Source organism: Manis javanica, chromosome 9, assembly GCF_040802235.1.
Source record: "Manis javanica isolate MJ-LG chromosome 9, MJ_LKY, whole genome shotgun sequence".
NCBI lineage: Eukaryota > Metazoa > Chordata > Mammalia > Pholidota > Manidae > Manis > Manis javanica.
Window position 1 is genome coordinate 87,665,127 of NC_133164.1, and position 22,436 is coordinate 87,687,562.

The 22,436-nt window shown below is 39.0% G+C and overlaps 2 protein-coding genes across 14 annotated transcripts in view; one reads left to right on the plus strand and one right to left on the minus strand.

The window, feature by feature from the left end:
* The window catches only part of GREB1L (GREB1 like retinoic acid receptor coactivator), a 246,383-nt gene extending 237,045 nt beyond the window's left edge, over nt 1–9,338 (plus strand). For 6 of the 8 annotated variants that reach the window (XM_037017910.2, XM_037017912.2, XM_037017896.2 and 3 more), the window contains 6 exons: nt 2,406–2,571; nt 3,525–3,752; nt 4,679–4,820; nt 5,664–5,864; nt 8,039–8,177; nt 9,175–9,338. In XM_037017910.2, the coding sequence (XP_036873805.1) occupies nt 2,406–2,571; nt 3,525–3,752; nt 4,679–4,820; nt 5,664–5,864; nt 8,039–8,177; nt 9,175–9,338 (1,040 nt within the window). Of the gene's footprint in view, nt 1–2,405; nt 2,572–3,524; nt 3,753–4,678; nt 4,821–5,663; nt 5,865–8,038; nt 8,178–9,174 lie in introns of those variants that run through there. The other 2 variants (XM_037017922.2, XM_037017933.2) reach the window with 2 other exon arrangements.
* Nucleotides 5,872–22,436, minus strand: part of ESCO1 (establishment of sister chromatid cohesion N-acetyltransferase 1) — an 85,810-nt gene continuing 69,245 nt past the window's right edge. For 2 of the 6 annotated variants that reach the window (XM_037017945.2, XM_037017938.2), the window contains exons 11-13: nt 16,125–16,225; nt 13,578–13,745; nt 10,637–11,321 (exon numbers count right to left, since the gene is read on the minus strand). In XM_037017945.2, the coding sequence (XP_036873840.2) occupies nt 13,624–13,745; nt 16,125–16,225 (223 nt within the window). In that variant the 3' untranslated portion in view covers nt 10,637–11,321; nt 13,578–13,623. Of the gene's footprint in view, nt 8,171–10,636; nt 11,322–13,577; nt 15,032–15,067; nt 16,226–22,436 lie in introns of those variants that run through there. The other 4 variants (XR_005061258.2, XM_037017957.2, XM_073212872.1 and 1 more) reach the window with 4 other exon arrangements.

Genomic DNA, 22,436 nt, shown 5'->3' on the forward strand with positions numbered 1-22,436 from the left:
AGGGTTTTGTTAACTTGTAGTTCTTTATATAACCCGGATATTAACCCCTTATTAGATATATTTTTTTCCCCATTCCATAGGTTGCTTTTTCACTACTGATTGCATCCTTCAGATAAAGTTTTATATAGTCCAACTTATTTTTCCTTTTGTTTCCTGAGCTTCTGGCATCATATCTAAGAAATCACTGCCAAATAGAACACTACCGAGCTCTCCACCTGTTTTCTTCTGTTGTATAGTTTAACTGTTACATTTAAATCTTTGATCCATTTTTGTTAACTATTTTTAATATAAAATCATAGGAGCAACATTGTGGTTACTAGATTTCCCCATTATCAAATCCCCACCACATACCCCATTACAGTCACTGTCCATCAGTGTAAGATGCTATAGTCACTACTTGTCTTCTCTGTGCTGTACTGCCTTCCCCATGCCCCACCACCACCACGTTGTGTGCTAATCGTAATGCCCCTTATTTCCCTTATCCCTCCCTTCCCACCCACCCAGTCCCTTTCCCTTTCCCTTTGGTAACTGTTAGTCCATTCTTGGGTTCTGTGAGTCTGCTGTTGTTTTGTTTCTTCAGTTTTTGCTTTGTTCTTATACTCCACATATGAGAGAAATCATTTGGTACTTGTCTTTCTCTGCCTGGCTTATTTCACTGAGCATAATACCCTATAGCTCCATCCATATTGTTGCAAAAGGTAGGATTTGTTTCCTTTTTATGGCTGAATAATATTCCATTGTGTATATGTAGCACATCTTCTTTATCCATTCATCTACTGATGGACACTTAGGTTGCTTCCATTTCTTGGCTACTGTAAATAGTGCTGCAAGAAACACAGGGGTGCATATGTCTTTTTGAAATGGGATCATACATTTTTAGGGTAAATTCCTAAGAGTGGAATTCCTGGGTCAGGTGGTATTTCTATTTTTAGTTTTTTGAGGAACCTCCATATTGCTTTCCACAATGGTTCAACTAGTTTACATTCCCACCAGCAGTGTAGGACAGTTCCCCTTTCTCCGCATCTTCACCAGAATTTGTTGGTTCCTAGTCTTTTCTGTGTTGGCCATCCTAATTGGTGTGAGGTGATATCTCATTGTGGTTTTAATTTGCATTTCCCTGGTAATTAGCAATGTGGAGCATCTTTTCATGTGTCTGTTGGCCATCTGAATTTCTTCTTTGGAGAAGTGTCTGTTCATATCCTCCACCCATTTTTTAAAAGGGTTATTTCCTTTTTAGGTGTTGAGGTATATGAGGATCCTTTTTTTTAATAGTGTAAGGAAAGGGTCCAAATTCTTCTGTTGCCTGTGGATATAGTTTTCCCAGCACTATTTCTTAAAGATACTATCCTTTCCCCATTAAATGGTCTTTGCATCTTTGTCAAAAATCATCTGACAATATATGCAAGGGCACAGTGCTAGGCTCTATATTCTTATTCCATTGGTCTCTATGTCCCTTTATGTCACTACTACTTTGTTTTGATTACTGTACTTTCATATAAATTTTGAAATCAGCCAAGTGTGAGGCCTCCAACTTTGTTCTTTTCAAGGCTGTTTTTTAGCTTCATGATCTACATCTTGTTCATTTTAGGGTGGCTGTTCATAAAATTTGGCAAATGCTTAATGCTCATCCTCTTAATCACTAACACTCATGGAACACTTGCCATGGGCTAGGAGCTACCCTGAGCACCATACAGCAATCCTATGGAACAAACATCATCATTGCCTTAGAGGCGTGGAAGTTGGGCACAGGGAGTTCATTTGTTCACTGTCACAGAGCTAGGCAGTGGCAGAATCAGAACAAACCTAGGCAACTTGGCTTGTCTTCTCTTACTATTCCATACTACCTCTTGCAAAAAAGAGCTTGGGAAAGGATGCCAGTTTCCAGAATCTTCTTCAGAAAAGACACTGCTGCCAATGTCCTACAGGCATCTAAAGCAGGGGACATATTAGAGTAAGCAGCACACCCACTTATTACAGCCCTGGCTACTCCCTATGCAGGACATGTGAATGGCTGTTTCTGAGATGGAGAGCCTCTTCCCATGGCTTTAAGCAAATAACCAGTAATAAGCATTTCTTCTATGTGGCATCCTTTGTCCTACCAGGGAAACAGGATCCTGGCAGTACTCGCAAAGTGATTCACGAATCATCTGCATCATCAAAGACATCTCTGGTTTCTAGCCCATCAAACCTGCTCAAGTGAATCTCTGGTGACAGGCCCCAGGAATCCACATTTTAAACAGACTCCTTCAGTGATTCTTACCACACTGAAGTTTGAGAACCACGTGCTGACCCCACCTGCATGGCCACTCTGAGTGGGCATGCCCGGGGAGAGAATGCGAGCTCCCTGTGGGGCTTCCGCCAAGCCTGAGTGGCGGGTGCATAGCCATGGTTGTGTTGCCTTCCAGGTGCAGCCAGGTTTCTCATTAAGGAGCTGTCATATCACAACCTGGAACTGGAGAGGAACCGCCTCGAAGAGCTGGGAGTTAAACGCCAGTGTGTCTGGCCATTCATTGTTGTGATGGACGACTCTTGTGTCGTGTGGAACATTCACAGTGTCCAAGAGCAGACCAGGTAGGGCACTTCCGGGCAGTCCTGGGGAAGGCTGGCCCAATGCCAGCAAGACAACCATGTTTTGCTTGGCTGTGGTTACACATGGAAGGAAATGAGAGGGGTACAGCTTTTTTAGAACAAAACAATCATCCATGAGACCACCCTCACTAGCACATGTTTAAAATTTAGACATTCAAGATGCCATTAAAGTCCTGGACCATTTCTGCCTCATAGCTTTGGATAGCTATAAAAGTCTGTTGAGACACACTGGTTTATTTAGAAAGACCACCGGCTCCTGAATCAGGTGACCTGCTTTTTAGACCCAGCTCTGCATCATAATGATCTGGATGAAAAGGGAAAGTTAATTCACCTGTGTCTCAATTCCATCACCCATACAATTATAGCCAGGCCCAAATCCACAGTTCCTTCTCCTGGAGCAGTGGTGGGGGTCCATGAGGACCAGAGAATGTTAAACCTGGGAAAGCCCTGCACAGTAAGTGGCCCCATGTCAGCAGCCCTGTGCCTCACCGAGACACTGTGCTAGATGACCTCTAGGCCTGTCCAGTTCAAACACTGTGTTTGTGACCTTGTTTCCACTGTGGATTTGAAGCCAGTGAAGTTTTCAAATCTTTATTATACCATAATGACCAGAGCTGGAAAGTATACTTGCATGCTTCAGACCCCTGGCTATCTCCCTTTGGTAGCCTCCTGTTCATTATTCATTTTCAAACAGGGGCTGGATTGCTTTCTCTGCCTTGACATCGTAAACCCCATTCCAGAAGGCATCTTCTGCAGGCAGCGACAGGCGCAGGAATCTGAGCCTGACACCCCTTCTCCATCCTGGGTTCATATAGAGTAAACCAGCCAACTATGTCCTTTCCAGACACTGTATAGTCGTGCTGGCCCTTCCTAAGTGACCCTCTCTTCAGTAATGCTTACTGCCATCTTACATAAACTAACTTGACATTTCATAGCCAGCCTGTGGAAGCAGCAGTCTCCAGTAAGAATGTGTCCTTGAAGAGTGTTTTGCAGCACATTGAAGCAACACCAAAAATTGCCCACTATGCAATCCTGGGCATACAGAAATGGAGCAGCAAGCTGAGTTCTCAGAGCCTGAAGACCCCATTCTCTAGGTGCCATGTGCACGATTTCATCCTCCTTAACATAGACTTGACTCAGAACGTACAGTATGACTTCAACAGGTAGGTCCTGCCTCCTCAATGGGAGTAATCCTGGCATTTACTAATCACTTCCGCCCAGCTCTAGCCTCGTTTTTATTCTTCTGTCCCTGAGTCTTTGAGAAACTGAGTATTCTCTTTATATGGGCCAGAGAAAAGGAGAATTATGAGCCCAAAGTGCTCCTTCATCACCCTTCAAAATGACCTAGACCCTAATAGGTGTTACAACAGAAAATGCTTAAAAAATATTTTAGCCATTTCATTATTCAGTAAGAACTAAAATGGATAAAAACTATTGTATCAACGTAAGTCAGTGTGTGGACCCATAGACCCACTGAAGATTAACTCTTCATCCATCCTCAGAACTCAGAAGGTGATCACTTTCCCCAAATGCCAGTAAGACCCAGAGATCTGGATCCTGTACAGAAAAGCCAGCAGATGGGAATGAATGAGCAGGCTAGCCCTGATCTTGCCCCTACATTATGTCCACATCCTGGAAAATCTGAAATGGCCAAGCAAAGAACGTAAGGGACCATAAAGTCCCTCTTATGTCAACCCCCAACCCTGTAGCTATTCCACGTCTATATATTAAATTTGGCAGGTACGTCCTTCTGTTTGCAGCCAGGATTCTAAAACTGGGAACCCCGCACTCCTCTGCCCTCCTTCCCACAAGTGCATATATAGGGTGTGCAGTCCTGTTCCAGTTTAGGAATGACTAGGACCCTGTGGTGTGTCTAGGACCAAAGTCAGCTCATTTCCTCCTCTCTCAGTGGCATTAATGTCCAAATCAGAGGGCTTGCAAGCCAGTGTTGAAAGGGCCAGCTCTGAGGGGCCAGGGCTGGTTCTGTTGGAGGCTGTCTCCTAACACCTGACACACGTTTCTCTGTGTGTAACTAGTGTGGCTGAGATATGACAGGTAGTCAAAGAAACCTGTTGTGATTATGGTTTAGGTATTTCTGCGAAGATGTGGACTTTAACCTGAGAACAAACAGCAGTGGTCTGCTCATCTGCCGCTTTAACAACTTCAGTCTCATGAAGAAACATGTTCAGGTTGGGGGGCAAAGGGACTTCATCATTAAACCAAAGATCATGGTAAGTTTGCAAGCTTGATTCCACTGTTGGAAATAAGGCAATTTTTTATTAATATCTTTGTTATTTGGTACTGGCATTAAGTAGTTACCACTGGATTGGAAACTGAGAGAACACAGAAGTCAGTTTTTAATGCCAAATCTGCAGTCTCATTTCCTTTACTGAAGACTTGACTCAGGTCAGACAGAAGGCTTGAAAATTCAACAAGATAACCTTTAGATTTAAGGTTAACAACTCCATTAAAGCATCAGTTTCAAACTTAATGTTCTATATTCTTAATGGCAAATTAGCAGTCGTACATTCTTTATGTAGTGTATGAGAGAAATGTCAATCAAAGGGCTGGTTGGGTCCTTTGCCAGATTTTTTTTTTTAGAGAAAGTAATGCAGATTAAGACCTGTTAAGAGTGAATTCCATGGGCCTGCCCTTTTCTGTTTGAGATTTTCCTGGTAGCTAATCATTTCTAACATGGAATCTCCCTAGTGGAGCTTAGAAAGCTCTGTTGTTTTCTTTTTTGTTTCTGATGGGAATTTAACCCAACTACACCCCACAGCACTGTAAGAGGCTTCCTGTTGGACCTCACAATGTTGCTAAATGCAGGAACTTTCAAAGAAGTGTATTTTTCCCTTTTCTCCTGCCCTTGCTGTGTAAATTACGTTACACCCAACTGTACTCCTCCCAAGGGAAAAATAATTTCAGCACCACATGTCAACTCACATTTGAACCTAGCACCTGTCACTGTGCTTCCGCTAGGAATTCGGGAGCGTTGGGATGCAATGCAGTGTTTCCTTGCCCATTTTACCCAGTGGCAGATACATTTCCCATGATAATCTCGGCTCTGATTTCAGGTGTCAGAGAGCTTAGCACCCATCTTGCCCCTTCAGTATGTCTGTGCTCCCGACAGTGAACACACACTACTGGCAGCCCCTGCACAGTTTCTCCTGGAGAAGTTCCTTCAGCACGCCTCATACAAACTCTTCCCCAAAGCCATCCATAACTTCAAGAGTCCTGTGTTGGCCATTGACTGCTACCTTAACATTGGACCAGAGGTAAAGGGGAAGGGGCTACAACTGCGCTTTACCCACTTCCATCCATTTCCTTCCCACTGTAGCTCCCATTTGAAAGCTTAGAGATGAGAAAGGAGCCTGTCATTTACGCAAAGGCTCTTGTCCCCACCCCATACCTGTTTCACCTTCCAGTGAGCCACTGAACACTCAGTGAGCAGCCTACCTCAGTGATAATGCACAGAAGCAGTTGCTTGCTCCTCCGTCGTAACGTATCAGACAGTATTATAATCATGTGACGTTACCTCCACAAGAGTTCTTCTGAGGCACACAGTCCTTCGCCACTGCTTGAGGCACGTAAGAGGAGCTCAACGATTACTGAGCAGCCTCGGGTATCACCACAGCCTTTCCAGCTGTCATGTCACCACTTCCCACTCCTGGACTCTTTTCCAGGGTTTTCTTAATTTTCCATTATTTCCCCTTTCTCTCTCCTTTTCTTTCTCCCCCATCTCCATCTGTCTCAAGTCCTCCATCAGTTTTAGTTTTTTAAAAATATTTCCCACTTGCACCTTGAGGCTTCTGACCACTGATGGCCTTTGGGACTTTAACAGCTTCTGCCATTAATCTTTCCTCTAGGATTATTATTATTTTAAAATATTTTATTCTATTTATTAACATACTATCCTCATGAAGAGTTTTTTTTTAAATAAAAGGTATAAGGAAAAAAATAAAATCACTTGTAATGGGAACAATAACATTTTGTTACATTTCCTTCTAGGCTTTTTTCTTTGCATATACAGACAGACCGCGGAGAGGTTATAGGTTCAGTTCCAGACCACTGCAATAAAGCAAATATCACAATAAAGGAAGTTAAATAAATTTTTTGGTTTCCCAGTGCATATAAAAGTTATATTTATATAATATTGTAGCCTACTAAGTATGAAATAGCATTATGTCAAAAAAAGTATATACATTAAAAAACACTTTATTGCAAAAAATGCTAACCATCATCTGAGCTTACAGCAAGTCATAATTACTGCTCACAGGTCATCATAACAAATATAATAATGAAAAAGTTTGAAATATTGTGAGAATTACCGAAATGTAACAGACACACAAAGTGAGCAGATGCTATTGGAAAAATGATACTAGAATTACTAAGCACAGGGTTGCCACAAACCTTCAATTTGTAAAAAAACACAGTATCTGCAAATGAGGTGTGCCTGTACTGGCCAGCACAACCTAAGGCTGCAGTCCAGTTATACCCAATTTGGGAAACTGATTTTTACAAGTGAACAGTGCAGAAATTTTACAGTCTCATTCTTATGTTAATCTACACTGTGGATTAGACCATGAATGACAGATTTTAGAGGCAGATGTAATCTTAAAAAACCATCAGATAAACTAATGCCTTTTATGTTGTCTATGGAAGTTGCATGTGTAACCGAGCTCTCCCAATTCCTCCACCTCAGGATCCAGAGTTCTAGGTGTCAGACAAAACAATCTCAATACCATACTACTATTAGCAGCCAACACTCACAACTACTTAGTGAATGGCATACATCAATTTTTAATTCACAGAACAGTCTTATTAAACAGATACTACTACCATCTCTACAAACAAGGAAACTGCAGATGGTAAAATGAATGAAGCAAACTGCTCAGTGTCACACGGCTACTAGAGGCACCAGTATCTCAACCCCAGCAGTTGGGCCCACACATGAGCCATTCCACTGTCTCAAGGTCTCCCAACTACTGAATTTACTTCCCTGTAATTTTTGTGAAGTAAATTCATGCACTTTTGTAAGCTTCTATCCAATTGAAAAGTTTATCTAAACAAAAGTCTGATTAAAAATATTCTCATCAATAAGGTAATCTAAACACATACTCTTTCCTGTCTTTTGTGGAATGTAATTTTTTAATATCTTATTCTATAAAGACTCTTAGATGGAGAGGCTTGTTTTGTTTCTTACTACTCATTCTCTCATTACTTCTCTCATATTAAGAGAAACGAGAAGCCGTAAACGAGTCAAAACTTGGCACACTAAAAAAGCAAGGCAAAGCTTTAATACCCAACCCACTAAAATTTTAATGAAGTATTTTTCTCCTTCTGGCCCTGAAACAGACAGCTAAACAGGAAGGTGCTGACTCATTCAGCTGAAGCGCAGGCATTTGCTTGCTTTTGAAACATGCCTGCTCTTTCTGCTTGATGCTTCCAGGTGGCCATATGCTATGTCAGCTCCAGACCCCACTCCAGCAATGTCAACTGTGAAGGCGTATTTTTCAGTGGACTCCTCTTGTACCTCTGTGACTCTTTTGTAGGTGCTGATCTTCTTAAGAAATTTAAGTTTCTAAAAGGTAAATTAAATGTGTAGTACCTTAGTTGTGAATGCTGATGGTTCCCACTGGACATATACAGAGGTGATAAATATAAAAAAGTAGTTTAACAACATTTTTGCAAGAAAATGGAATACCTTGCTTTTAAACCAGGGCCACTGATTTTAACTGGGGCAAAAGAAAAGTCATTGTTTATACTGAGAGACTAAATGAAGCTGAATAGCAAGATTTGTGACCACACTAAGTATGTCTGCCACTATTAATTTTAGAAAGGAATAATGCAAGAAGAGAAGTATGCTTGTCATATATCTGACTTTAATGAAAAATCAGGTTAATGAGTTACAGAAGCTACAAAGTTGCTTCAACAGTTATGCACTATACAAAGAGTTAGACTTGTGAAACTGCAGATTAAGCATCACAAATAATTCTGACATGATGACCTCTGAAGTCAGTGAAAAAAAGATTCATAATATTGTGTACGGAATGCTATTTTTATGAAAACAAGTGAAATTGTGTATGTGCTTATACAACTCATCTGGAGCAGCTGGTGGGCTGAAGCAGGGAGGCAGTAGGCCCCCCAGGGGACATTGGGCATTCACTGAGACATTTTGGGTTGGCACAGTAAGGAGTGCTGGCACACAGTGGGTAGAAGCCAAGGATGCTGCTAACACCCTCCAAGGATGGACAGAGCCCCACAACAGAGACTAACGCAGCCCAGTATGCTGAGGCTGGGGACCCCTGCTCTAGAGGGACATGGGAGAGACATGGTAGCCTTGGTTACCACAGGGAAAGGGAGGATGTGCTTGGAAGATTTTTCACTTCATATTTTTTAACTTTTAAATTTTTTAATACTACTTATTTAAAATAACAAAATTAATCAGTTCTGATGGGCTGCTTACCTACAAGTTGGTTTTCAGATGTGTTTGCTTAGGGGACATAATCAAAGAGAGGTTGTAAGTAAGGTTCTCTTATCACTGCAATCCTGAGCCTAAGAGGCATTCCTGCCGTTCTTCTGCAGGTGCTACCCTGTGCGTCATCTGCCAAGACAGAAGCTCTTTACGCCAAACCATCGTCCGCTTGGAGCTAGAGGATGAGTGGCAGTTCCGCCTCCGGGACGAGTTTCAAACCGCTAACAGCAGTGATGACAAGCCCCTCTACTTTCTGACTGGACGTCATGTATGAGCTTTTGGAAATACAAAAATAGCACAGGGGTGCCTAGGTGGGGTGGGGCAGGAACAATTATTTGGGATTATTTTCCTTTAAAGTACAATCACTGTGGAGCAAAGTGCAACATATTTGTCTATTCTCCAAAGATCACCCCCTCCCCCCAAATCTGACCCAGGTCTTTGTGGGCATCACTGTCCTTCAGTTCCACTTTCAGGACCTTAGATTCAGGTCACTCCGCCCCAGGCAGTTACACAATCACTGGTGACAAGGTCTGCCCGCGGGAGCCTGAGGAGGATATATTTTGGGGAACGACCGTGGAGTTAGCGTTGTCTTTCCAACCATACTGTGTCAGGGGAAGCCGGCTGTCAGCAGCAGCGTTATAGCCTGAAGGAGTTACGTGGGATGTGCACCAATGGTGTGGGATTAATTGAAGATTAACGTTCGAGGCCTGAACCCTCAGTTTCTCTTCAGATCTGTACTTTGGTACAGTACTACTCAGGGGTCTTGAAATGATAGAATGTAGAAGATATTTGTATTTTAAAAAAAGAAGTAGCTTTGTCTTTCTCTGTCAGTGTTAGTTTAAGATTTATAATCTTATATGTATTGAAACTTTTGGCAAAATTTCCACAGGAGTTAAAAAGTTTACTATTTAAACTGAACAAGCAAATCAGTAAATGCAGAGAAGGCACTGTGTGCATAAATTGCAGCTTCTCCTTAACTTCCTTTCTTTCTCCATTCTTTAAAAATGTTTCCAGTCTCTAAGCACACCATGTCTGTGAGAATATGGAACAGTGATTAGTCTTGTACAAGGAGAACCTGATTCAGTAGCTGAGCCAACCGAGACACTTTTAGCAGTCGCCCCACCCCCGCCCTGCTTGGGTGGAATTAGGCAGTTGGCACCAGCAAAGCGTCAGGTTAAGGGTTTGTGCGGGGCGGAACTGGTTTCCTCCGTTTCAGGGACTCAAGCAAAGCTTTCTTTTTAAGATACACTGAGTGAACATTGACTGCCTTTTACTGACAACAACACAGAAATTACTGAAATGAGAAGCAGAGCCAGAGAGAGAGAGAGAACTGACTCCTCCCAGTTACTCTGTGGTAAGAAGTCAGGAAGATTCCATTAAAAGTCTCTGACATTAAAATCAGCAGGGGGTATTCAATATCAACAATAGGAGGTTTAAGTTTCTGCAGATATCTCAAGTACAGTTCTAGAAAATACTCAAGAACAAACTAAGTCTAGGAAGTTTATTCATTAAAATCACTCCAGTTCTCATCATTAAATAACCTCAACATTTTTCTCATTAGCACATATGTAGTACTTTATTCCCACTTGCCATTTTACTTGAACCAGTATCTTACTTGTGACCTGAAACTGAGGGGAGCCTACTTACTAAGCCTACATTTACTTAGAACAATTAAGTGTTAAGTGACCAGCTTTATTATTAGCTTGTGATACCAAGGAGTTTACAGCTAGTGAAAAGATGGGACATACTCATCTGAAAATGGTTTGCAGATCTCTTGATTTTAATACAGTTACTTATGATGCTTTCAGTGTATTTTGAAATGAAGAACTCTTTTTAAAACCCCATTTTTAATTGTCCTTCCAAGAGGATCTGCCTTACATATGCTTTAACAATATTCCTTAATTTTAGTACAGCAGAATTTTTGGCAAAGAGGTATGTTTGAAGCAGGTTTATTTAGTATGAATGTACTTCACTTGTTCCTGTTTTGTTGAAAGGGCCTACTGCAGATGGTATCAAGAAACCCACTGTTTGTGCAATATTCCAATAATATTTACTATATAGGGCAAATAAAATACTTGAATAATTCTAAATAGTTGTACCTGGGGCAGATGGCCTCTCCAGGATTCTTCTGGCTTTATGGCTTCACAGTCTTGAGAACATTTTTTAAAGTAGTTACTTTAGATGCAGGTACTCCGTATTACTTAGGCCTGTGCTCTGAAAATTCAAACGATTGTGATCTCTTAAATACCGTTTAACCCTGTGGAAGAGAAATGCCAGAATAGAGCCAAAAAACCATCACTCCAATGATGGAGAATTCAAACTGACCTATTCTTTTCAATGCCTATCTTACTAAGGTTTGGATCTTTTAAAATCACCTTACCAGTATAATTGTTTAGAGAACGTTAGGTCCTTTTCCTGAAAGGATAAAATTGCACAAGCACAGGACACCATGATTTGTTCATACATACTTTTTTGGTGTGTTCAGCTTCAAGTCCTGCCATTCCTTAGAACATTGTGGTATGAATGTGTTTGCTAGGCCTGCATAGTAACTGACCTATAAACCTGTTGAACCTTGCCATGTATGACAGTTCACACAGGTTAATACTGAATGTAAAGTAAAATTAGAATGAGAATTATTGTATTCAGTTATTTGGGCTGTAATTTATGCAATTGCTTTTTGTGATTTTTTAGAAAAGGAGGCACCTGTGTTACTTTATTTCTGTAAAATTTTCTTAACCAAAATTTGGTGAAGTTCACTAGTCAGTCTACCTCACATTTTGTTTATGATTCTAAATTGTCTTTAAGTTGTGGCTACAGTATGTTCTTGTCCTTTGATTTGGTGAATGTATTAAAATTCTCTCCCACCCAAAACAGAAGAAAAAGGTTTACTTTAAACTAATTATTTTATATGTTCAAAATTGTAATAAGCTCCCTGACTCTGGCAATGTCCAAGAAAGGGTGAAGGCAATATATCATGTGTTGAACAATAACGCTGGCATAGCTGTCCAAGAAAATGCTAAGTATTTGTTGAATGAAAATCTGTAGCTCATACAAAGAAGATATACAGGCACATGTGCAAGTATCTGCCCACCATGCCCATTTGCAGAGATCCACATTCAGTATGGATGACAGATCTAGAAATGATTATTAAAGAGATATTAGAACTATTCATCATGTATCCCCCGCCTTTTTTTATTTTATAAATGGCAACTACACTCACTTTGGTATCCTTCTTAGAAGAAATTCAGGTTGCTAAAGCATAGTAGTATAACATAAGGCATTAATCTCCAATTTGTTTCGAAACTCTTAATTTTACCAACTTTTGAGAATAACTATTTCAGAAAAATAATTTTCAGCTTCATTACATAAATAGTGCTAAAATGCTAAAGGTAATGGGCTCTGATACAGACCATGAAAACATTCTTCTAGGCCAAAAGGCCTCTGGCCATTCCCATGGGAGGGATAATAAACATTTGTAAGTATAACACATTCAGGAGCAAGTAGGAACAGCCAGTGTTCACTACATATTCCATAACAGCTGCCTGAGAAAGACTAAAGGCTGTGAAAAAACTGCTGCACTTTCATATTCAGCTACCTAAAGCTGCAGCAACATCCAGAGAACAAACTAGGTGCCTGTCGAACAAACAAAATCCTCTGGGCCTCTCTCTCTTCAGTCTTGGAAACTGGCCCTTGGGCTTCCTCTGGATCTGGGAGAACACTAATTTGACACTGAAACCCTGCCTTCACTGAAGAAAACCATCACTAAAGATGATTGCAGGAAGGACCCCTGGGGTCAAAGCGTAAAGCCATTTACACAATTCCTTATGCTCTTAACTGTCAAGTGCTGAGCTGAGGAAAGCATCTACTGCTGTGACTATGACAAGAGATGGCATAAGTTACAAGAAAAAGCAACAAGTTGTTTTCTGACTTCTTTGTTCCGAAAGGAGTCCAGTGTATTTTATTTTTACTAGAAGGCTGGAGAGGAGTTGTTAAAAGACAAAAATCTTTATCTGTTAGAAGGCCTAAGAGTCATGAGAACAGGTAGAAGATGTACACAAGTCTGCCGTCACTACCCCAGAAACTAACTCAGCAATCTTTATGCTCTACTGAAATACAGCTATTTCCATCCAGACACCCTAGCTGGGCAGCAATGCAAAGTTAGCAAGAACAGTTAAAATCATGGAATGTCCATTGTACTTACTGTCTTTATGATAATCATGCTTTAGTAGTAAATATACCAAATACACTTTGCATATTATGAACTGGTAAATATTTTTATAATTCTTGCAAAATAAAATAAAACCATTGCACAGCCATGAAGATAAGGGCATAACCCATAAAATCTTGTGGTTCTTGTCTGTACTTGTGGCTCCTACTGTCTCTACCTGACATTTTTATATTGAACAACTATTCAAGAGCAGCTGACAAAAAAATTTATAGGTGCTCTTGTGTAATCTCAATTACAGATTCAACTTCCTTTTAAGTTTGACTGTGGCCATTAGTATATACTTACTGTATCCACTACTGCCCCCACAACTCTGTAGAGACCACGTCACTCTTCAGCTTTCAGTTTCAACAGTGTTGACCATTCTTTGATTCTTCCAACTCTTCCCTTGGCTTCCATCACTCCTTTCTGGTTCTCTCACCTGGGACACGCCTTCTCTCGTGCTCTTCCTTGAGACTGAGAATAATGGTGTTGATGGTGTTCCTCCTACCCTTTATTACAAACCCCAGGGCATTGATCTCTTCTAAACTTTCATTAATTTCCTAAGGTAAACTTCTGCCGATTTTAAATCAACATATCCAATTATATACTGTACAGATATCCACTTGGAGTTTCTGCAACAACTTAATCCTTACCAAAATGGAATTCATTCTTCCCCCATCCAACCTCCCAACATAATTCACCAGTACTCCCTGCACAGTTGATCCATTTACACAATTATCCAAATCAAATTGCCCTACTACCCTAAATTCTGTGCCATGATCCTTCTTGGGTCAGTTACCAACTCATATCAGTTCTTCAACTGTATCTTCTCAAAGTTTATCTGTCTTCTCATCTTCAACCATAGTTCAGCATTTCAAAATTTTTCACACAGACTGTAAGAGTACTCTCTTAATTACCTTCTAAGCTTTAGATTCACTTGTGAACTACTCCACAGAGCTCTCACAATAACTAAATAAAATGATGCAGCACTAAACACAGTGTGACACACAGCAAACACTCAAATGTTAGATATTACTACTACTATTCCTAGAGAAATACCTAGACTGTAAAAGTTATTTATGGGGCTCTGTCTTCAATGTAAACATGAAAATAAACTGTTTTTCTAGTAATGGTAACATTTAAACCAAACAATTAACGTAGCCTCTCTACCACAAAGCCCCCTTGAAATAACCAAGCATACTATGGGTTATATGGAAATCAGACCAGTGTTATGAGACTAACAGTTATTGGAACATCTATACTATACTCAAAAATTTCATACTCTTTTTAAAAGTTATGGTACCTGTCAGGCAAACCATGAGATCAGGGATGACTAGAAGACTCTAAAGCCCAAAAGTCATGATCACTCAGATGGAAATATTTACACTACCTTACAGTTCCACTCCTACTAAGAGAACAGAGCATGACACTAACTCTATAAATTCAAAAAGCATACTTCTATAGGGGGATAAAATATACTGCTGCCAATATTTAAGTCCTAAATTTTAGCCAGTTTTTAATAGACATAAGATAACTTCACCTCATAAAAATAATCTATGGTAAGCCATAGTGGTGCTTTATTCTTGGGCTGTGGCTCTGCATTTCTTTGAAAAACCAAATGAGACTTCATGTTAAGATTTTGCCTTTCGGAGATAAAGCTCAGAGTTGTTGCTGACATACTGATCCTTTGGCAAACTGGTGAAAATTATTTTAAGGAGCCAGTGTTCTAATTGGACTTCAAGACATCAAATTTAAACTCCCTGAAAAAGCACAAATGACAGCAAACCACTATCACATTTATCACTTAGAAAAAGGCTATCAAGTATTTTATTATTTTATCCTACATTATATACAGGTCATAAAAGGCCACAGCAGTTTTTCAACATATAACCCTTTAAAAGTAGAGGGCATTATGAAGGATTGACAAGTATCAAAATGAAGTCCAGTAACGAGGGCATATACTCAGTGCAGTATTTCTGAGGAGTAACAAAGCAGATACCAAGTCATCCATATTTAGCATCCAACTATTCCACAGGTTTTTATAAACCTCTTTGGGATCTGTTATTGGCCAAATTGCCATTTATTTTAAGAAATGAAACTAGAATAGAAGAATAAGAAACCGTAGAAGGTACCTTCCTTATTCTAGTCCTTTTATAGCTCTCCAAAAAGGAAAGCCTCAATTCCTTACCACCTATGTCTTCCTGCCATCAGAAACAGGAAGGAGAGAGATGGCTAAGCTCATTTGGAACTTTGTTTTTTTTGTGGGAGTTCCTTCAAACACACTTCAGGCCCTTTAATAATTCGCTTTGAGTTCCTAAACATGTAATTATGTACCCTCCCTGAATAGTAACTCAAAAATGTTGGTTTCTGCTCTGTGAAAATACAATCTTTAAAACTATAACTGGTATCAGCAGATCAATATAAAAAAAATACAGTACCAAGCTACACTGGTATATTTCCATATTAAGAACTTCAAAATATACTTATCACTGAGACCATAGTCCTTGCATTAGTTTTCAGTCCACTATGAACTTATCTGCTGCATGTAAACATGTCTAAATAACTATAGATAAAATACATCAATCATAAATTTCTGTAAAAGATAATAAAATATTTTCTTTAAAAAACAAAACAATAATAAGCAATTACTGCATTGTTTCCAATTTTATGAAAATGGAACAACCTTGCACGTTGTTGCCAGTCCTGAGTTCATTGTAGTAAAAATGGCCCTAGTTCCTGGTTAAAGTCAGCCACCAATCTATTCTCTTCAGTAGATGTCTTCTAGTACTGTAGGCAAGAATTTGTTTTAGGTGCTATTTTGTCCATTAATAAAATTATATACCAGAAACTGACCAGTGCCACAGTACTGTGTTGCAAACAGTTTTCCATCAGGAGTAGGATCTGAGAAAGCAATTTCTTCTTTACTCAAATATGAGCCATATATAAAGTTACTCCTATTAAAAAAAAAGGGAGGGGGGGAAGTGGAAGAAAAAAAATATTTTTAATCACCAAAATTAGAAAAACTTGTCAAATACAATTTGACTAGGAAAACTTCTTAGGTGATGTTATATGTTCTAAAAATTTTGAAAATAACTGTTTATCTAAAATATGAATAATGAGGTAAAAAATATTTTATGAAAGCAACAATAGTTTTAAGAACATTTGTCCAATACCTTGCTTTTGATAAAAATATTCAACAACTCTGAGAAAGGAATTTTCTTGACCTGACAAAGAGCATCAATGAACATCAAAATCCACGGTGGAAGACTGAAAACTCTTCTGTAGAGATCAGGAACAAGGTTAGGCTATCTCTGCTTGCACCTCTTTTATTCAACAATATACTGCAAGCTTAAGGAAGTGCAATTAGACAAGGAAAAGAAATAAAAAGCAAGCAGATTGGAAAGTAAGGACTAACTCTTTTTGAAGATGACATTACCTTATACATAAAAAAATCCTAAGGAATTCACACACAAAAAAAACTTAGGTCTAATTAAAAAATTAGTTCAGCAAGGCTGCAGGATACAAGATCAGCATTTAAAAATTAATGATATTTCTATATACTTACAATGAACAACTCAAAACATACTTTAGAAAACAATTCCATTTGCAATAACATTAAAAAATTCAATTACATAAAAGAAGTACAAGACCTGTAAAATGAAAACTACTAAAAATGAAAGCACACTCAAGAAATTAAAGGAAACAAATAGAAAAACACCCCTTGTTTAAGAATGAGAAGACTTAATATTTAAAATGGTATTGCTTGCCAAATATATCTACAGCTGGCTTCTGTGAAGAAACTGACAAGCTGGTCTAAAACTCATAGAAGACTCAATGAATAGTCAAGGGTACTGAAAAAGAACATCAGAGAACTCCCATTTCCTTATTTCAAAACTTACTACAAAGCAACAGTATTCAAAACAGGGTGCCAATGGCGTAACAATAGACTAATGGACTAGAACTGAGAGTCCAGATATAAACCCTCACATTTACAGTCAATGATTTTTGACAAGGGTGCCAAGACCATTCAATGGGAAAGAAGAGCCTTTAGAACAAATGGTGCTGGAACAATTAAGATATCTACATGCAAAGAATGAAGTTGAATTCTATTTCACATCATATACAAAAAATAACTTAAAATGGATCAAAGACCTAAATATAAGATCTAAAACTATAAACTCTTGGAAGAAAGTATAGGCATAAAGCTTTTTGGCCTTAGATTAGGAAATGGCTTCTTAAATATGAAACTAAAAACACAAATACAAAAGAATTCAAAATTATTAACTTCTGTGTTTCAAAGGATACCAAGATGAAAGACAATGAAATGGTAGAAAATATCTGCAGATCACATATCTGATAAGGGACTTGTCACCAGAATATATAAAGAACTAATACACTCGACAAGAAAAAGATAGATAAACCAATTTAAAAATGGATACAGGATTTTGAATAGGCATTTGTTTAAAGATATATAAATGGCTAAAAGCACATGAAAGGATGTTCAACATCATTAACCATCAGGGGAATATAAATTAAAACCACAATGAAATAACACTTTGTACCTGCTAGGATGGCTAAAATAAAAGACAAATGATGATATGAAGAAATTAGAACCTTTATATACTGTAATATATATAATATACAATTACCATATGGCCCAACAATTTTACTCCTAGGCATATACCAAGAAAAATAAAGACATGCAAATATTTCTCCATTTACCAATAAAAATAAAAATACACAAAAATTTGTACATGAATATATTCATGGCATTATAACTCATAATAGCCAGAAAGCAGAAACAACTCAAACATTCATCAACTGATGAAAGGTCAATAAAATGTGGTATATCTGTTTAGTAGAATACCATTTGCAACGATTCATGCTACAACATGGATGATCCTTGAAAACATAATAATCAAGCCAAAGAAACCAGTCATACATTACAGAAATCCATTTATATGAAATGTTCATAACAGGCAAATCCATTGAGATGTGAAGTAGGTTAGTGGCTGACAGCTGATGAGAAGAAAATGGGGAGTGATTTGCTAAAAGATACGGGGTTTTGGAGGGGAGTGATCAAAGTGTCTTGTATTTGACAGTTGTAATAGTTGAAAGCCTGCATATACTAAAACACATGGACTGTACATGTCAAAAAATTTAATTTTGTTACATAATATCTCAATAAAGCTATTGAATTTATTTATTTATTTTTCTGGCCAGGATATAGACTATAAGAATTTTCATACTGTAACAAGGAACAATAAATGAAGAAAGTAGAAACTATGTGTTGTAACAGGAAGCTTATTGTGGCAATCTTACTACAACACAGAAGAAAACACAATGGCTATACTGTTTTATGTTTTCATAAACTAGAACTATCCCCTGGTTATCACAAAACCTAAGTTTACAAGATTTAAAGGAGGAGTGAGACCTTCATTTAGGACTATTGATCAGCTGCATTTTCCAAGTTAGTTCTAAAAGAACTAAAAACAGACCTACCTCTTGTCATGAAAAAGGTAGGTAGATCTGAACCCTTCAGGGTCACTCACTACCCATTGATAAAATTAGAAGATAAGACCAGAAATATATTAAGAATCTAATATGTTTATTAAGATCTCATAATGGATTATTTTGAAAGCTATCCCTACAGATAATAGAAGGCAGGGATTCTAAGAATAAACAAAAATAAGAGACTGACCTAAAACCTTCATTTGCACATTTATTAACTACCTCCATTAATCCTTAAGCAAAAGTGTTTTAAAGAATAAAAACAAAATATATAATCTGAGTCTTTTCCTCTACACCTTTGATTAAAAATCAAGGAATAAATGCAAGAAAAAAAACTAATCAGAGATGGAGATAAAATACAAATAATGTTTAATTTTCCTAAAAGCTAAACTGCCAAGAAACTTCCCTCATTTCTTCAGTTATCTTTGAAACTGTCCAATATTGAACATATTTTAAATAAGTGGGTTATATTGGCCTAATACCATAGTTACAAATAAATTAGTTTAGCAATATTTAAAGTTCTCTTACCCCTCTGACTAAAGTCACATTAAAAAGTGCTTACTTACAAGAGAGGCTAAAGATGGCAGCGTGAGTAGGGCGGCGGAAATCTCCCAAAACCATATACATTTTTGAAAATACAACAAATACAACTATTCCTAACAGAGAGACCAGAAGATACAGCACAACAACCAGGCTACATCTACATCTGTGAGAACTCAGCATCTCATGAAAAGGGTAAGACACAAACCCATGACATGGCAGGACCCGAGCACACCCCCATCCCAGCTCACTGGTGGGAGGAAAAGAATCAGAGTGGGGAGGGAGTGGAAGCACAGGACTGCTAAATAACCAGCCCTAGTAATCTGCATTGGGAATTGGGAGCACAGACACACATTGCATGGTATACTGTATATTAGAGAAATGGAAAAGTAAAATTCATTGCATACTGCTAGCGGGTCCCCACAGCCGGCTCCACTGGGACAAAAGAAAAGTGGGCGCTTTTTAAAAGTCTTAAAGGGACAAGGGCTCAACAGCTGGACAAAATCAGCCCAGCACACTCAGCCGAGCAAGCTAGGAATCTTGAGGAACTTCAGGCCCCCAAACCCCCTGGGGGGTAAAGCAGCCCCAAACACCCTCACAGCGATAAGCAGCCTGCCATTCATTACCCCTGGCCAGCACTACAAGCAAACCAGCTGACTGGCCACAGCTGCACAGCAGCCAGAAAACAACCCCACCCACAGCAACCGCACAAAGTCTCCTCCCAGCGCACAGCTAACTGGGACAGACAGAGGAACCAGGGCAAAGTCCAGAAGAGAAGACACAAAGGGGTGCCATTCTCACAGGAGAACACACCCAGCCTGTCTGCCACACCCTGCCGTGCGCTAGGCTATCCCAAGGGCCACCCTGCCCACAGCACCTCAGGAGATTATCCCAGAGACTGCTTTTGATGTGCGGGTAGATGGCACAGGCGGTGGAAGCCAGAGCAAGGTCCAGAAGGTACAAAGGGGCACTGTTCTCGCAAGAGAACACAACCAGCACGTCTGCAACCCTCTGCACTGCACTAGGCTATTCCAAGGGCCACCCACACATGGCAGCTCAGGAGATTACCCCAGAGACTGCTCCTGGTGTGCAGGTAGATGACACAGGCAGCGGAGAAGGGCAAGGTGAACAACAAGCAGAAAGGGACTTTGTTCTCACAGCTGACACACGTGCCACCTGCCTGCAACCACTTCTATCACCATGAAAAGACAGAAGAATCTGGTCAAGTCAAAAATCACTCAAGAAAACCCCAGAGAGAGAGCCTGGTGAGATAGATATAACCAATCTTCCGGAAAAAGAATTCAAAATAAAAGTCATAACCATGTTGATGGACCTGCAGAGAAATGCAAAAGCTAAGGGAAGAAGCCCAGAGGGAGAAAACAGAAATGAAACAATCGATAGAAGGTCTTAAAAGCAAACTGGATGAGGTACAAGAGACTGTTAATGGTATAGAAATCAGAGAACAGGAAGACAGAGAAGCTGAGGCAGAGAGAGAGAGAGAAAAGGATCTCTAGGAATGAAAGAATATTGAGAACTGTGTGACCAATCCAAAAGGAACAATATTCACATTACAGGGGTACCAGAAAAGAAGAGAGAGAAAAAGGGATAGAAAGTGTCTTTGAAGAAGTAATTGCTGAAAACTTCCCGAAGCTGGGGAAGGAAATAGTCTCTCTCACCATGGAGGCCCACAGATCTCCCAACACAAGGGACCCAAGGAGGACCACCAAGACATATGATAATAAAATGGAAAAGACCAAAGACAACGACAGAGTATTAAAGGAAGCCAGAGAGAGAAAAAAGATCACCTACAAAGGAAAACCCATCAGGCTATCATTAGACTTCTCAACAGAAACCTTACAGGCCAGAAAAGAATAGCATGATATATTTAATGCAATGAAACAGAAGAGCCTTGAACCAAGAATACTGTATAGAGCACAATTATCATTTAAATTTGAAGGAGAGATTAAACAATTTCCAGACAAGCAAAAAGTTGAGGGAATTTGCCTCCCACAAACCACCTCTACAGGATATTTTAAAGGGACTGCACTAGATGGAAGCACTCCTAAGGCTAAATAGATGTAACCAAAGAAAATAAAATCACAGCAAAGAGAGCAGACCAACCAAATACAAACTAAAGGCAAAAAATAAAATCAAATATCCACAAAAGCAGTCAAAGGAAACACAAAAGAGTACACAATAAAACACCCAACAGATGAAGAATGAAGGAGGAAGAATAAGAAGGGAGAGAAAAAAGGAATAATCACACTGTGTTTATAATAGCTTAATAAGAGAGTTAAGTTAGATGGTTAGATAGTAAAGAAGCTGCCCTTGAATGTTCGGTAACCACAAATCCAAAGCCTACAACGGCAATAAGTACATATCTATTGATAATCACCCTAAATGTCAATGGATTGAAGGCACCAATCAAAAGACACAGAGTAACAGAATGGACAAAAAAGAAAGACCCATCTATATGCTGCTTACAAGAGACTCACCTCAAACCCAAAGATATACATAGACTAAAAGTGAAGGGATGGAAAAAGATATTTCATGCAAACAATAGGGAGAAAAAAGCAGGTGTTACAGTAATTGTATCAGACAAAATAGACTTCAAAACAAAGAAAGTAACAAGAGATAAAGAAGGACATTACATAATGATAAAGGGCTCAGTCCAACAAGAGGATATAACCATTATAAATATATATGCACCCAGTACAGGAGCATTGACATATGTGAAATAAATACTAACAGAATTAAAGGAGGAAATAGAATGCAATGCATTCATTTTAGGAGACTTCAACACACAACTCACTCCAATAACAGATCAACCAGACAAAAAATAAGTAAGGACACAGAGGCACTGAACAACACACCACAACAGATGGACCTAACAGACATCTACAGGACTCTACACCCAAAAGCAGCAGGATACACATTCTTCTCAAGTGCACATGGAACATTTTCCAGAATACACCACATAATAGGCCACAAAAAGAACCTCAGTAAATTAAAAAAGATTAAAATTCTACCAACAAACCTGTCAGATCACAAAGGTATTAACTAGAAAAAATTGTACAAAGAAAACAAAAAGGCTAACAAACACATGGAGGCTTA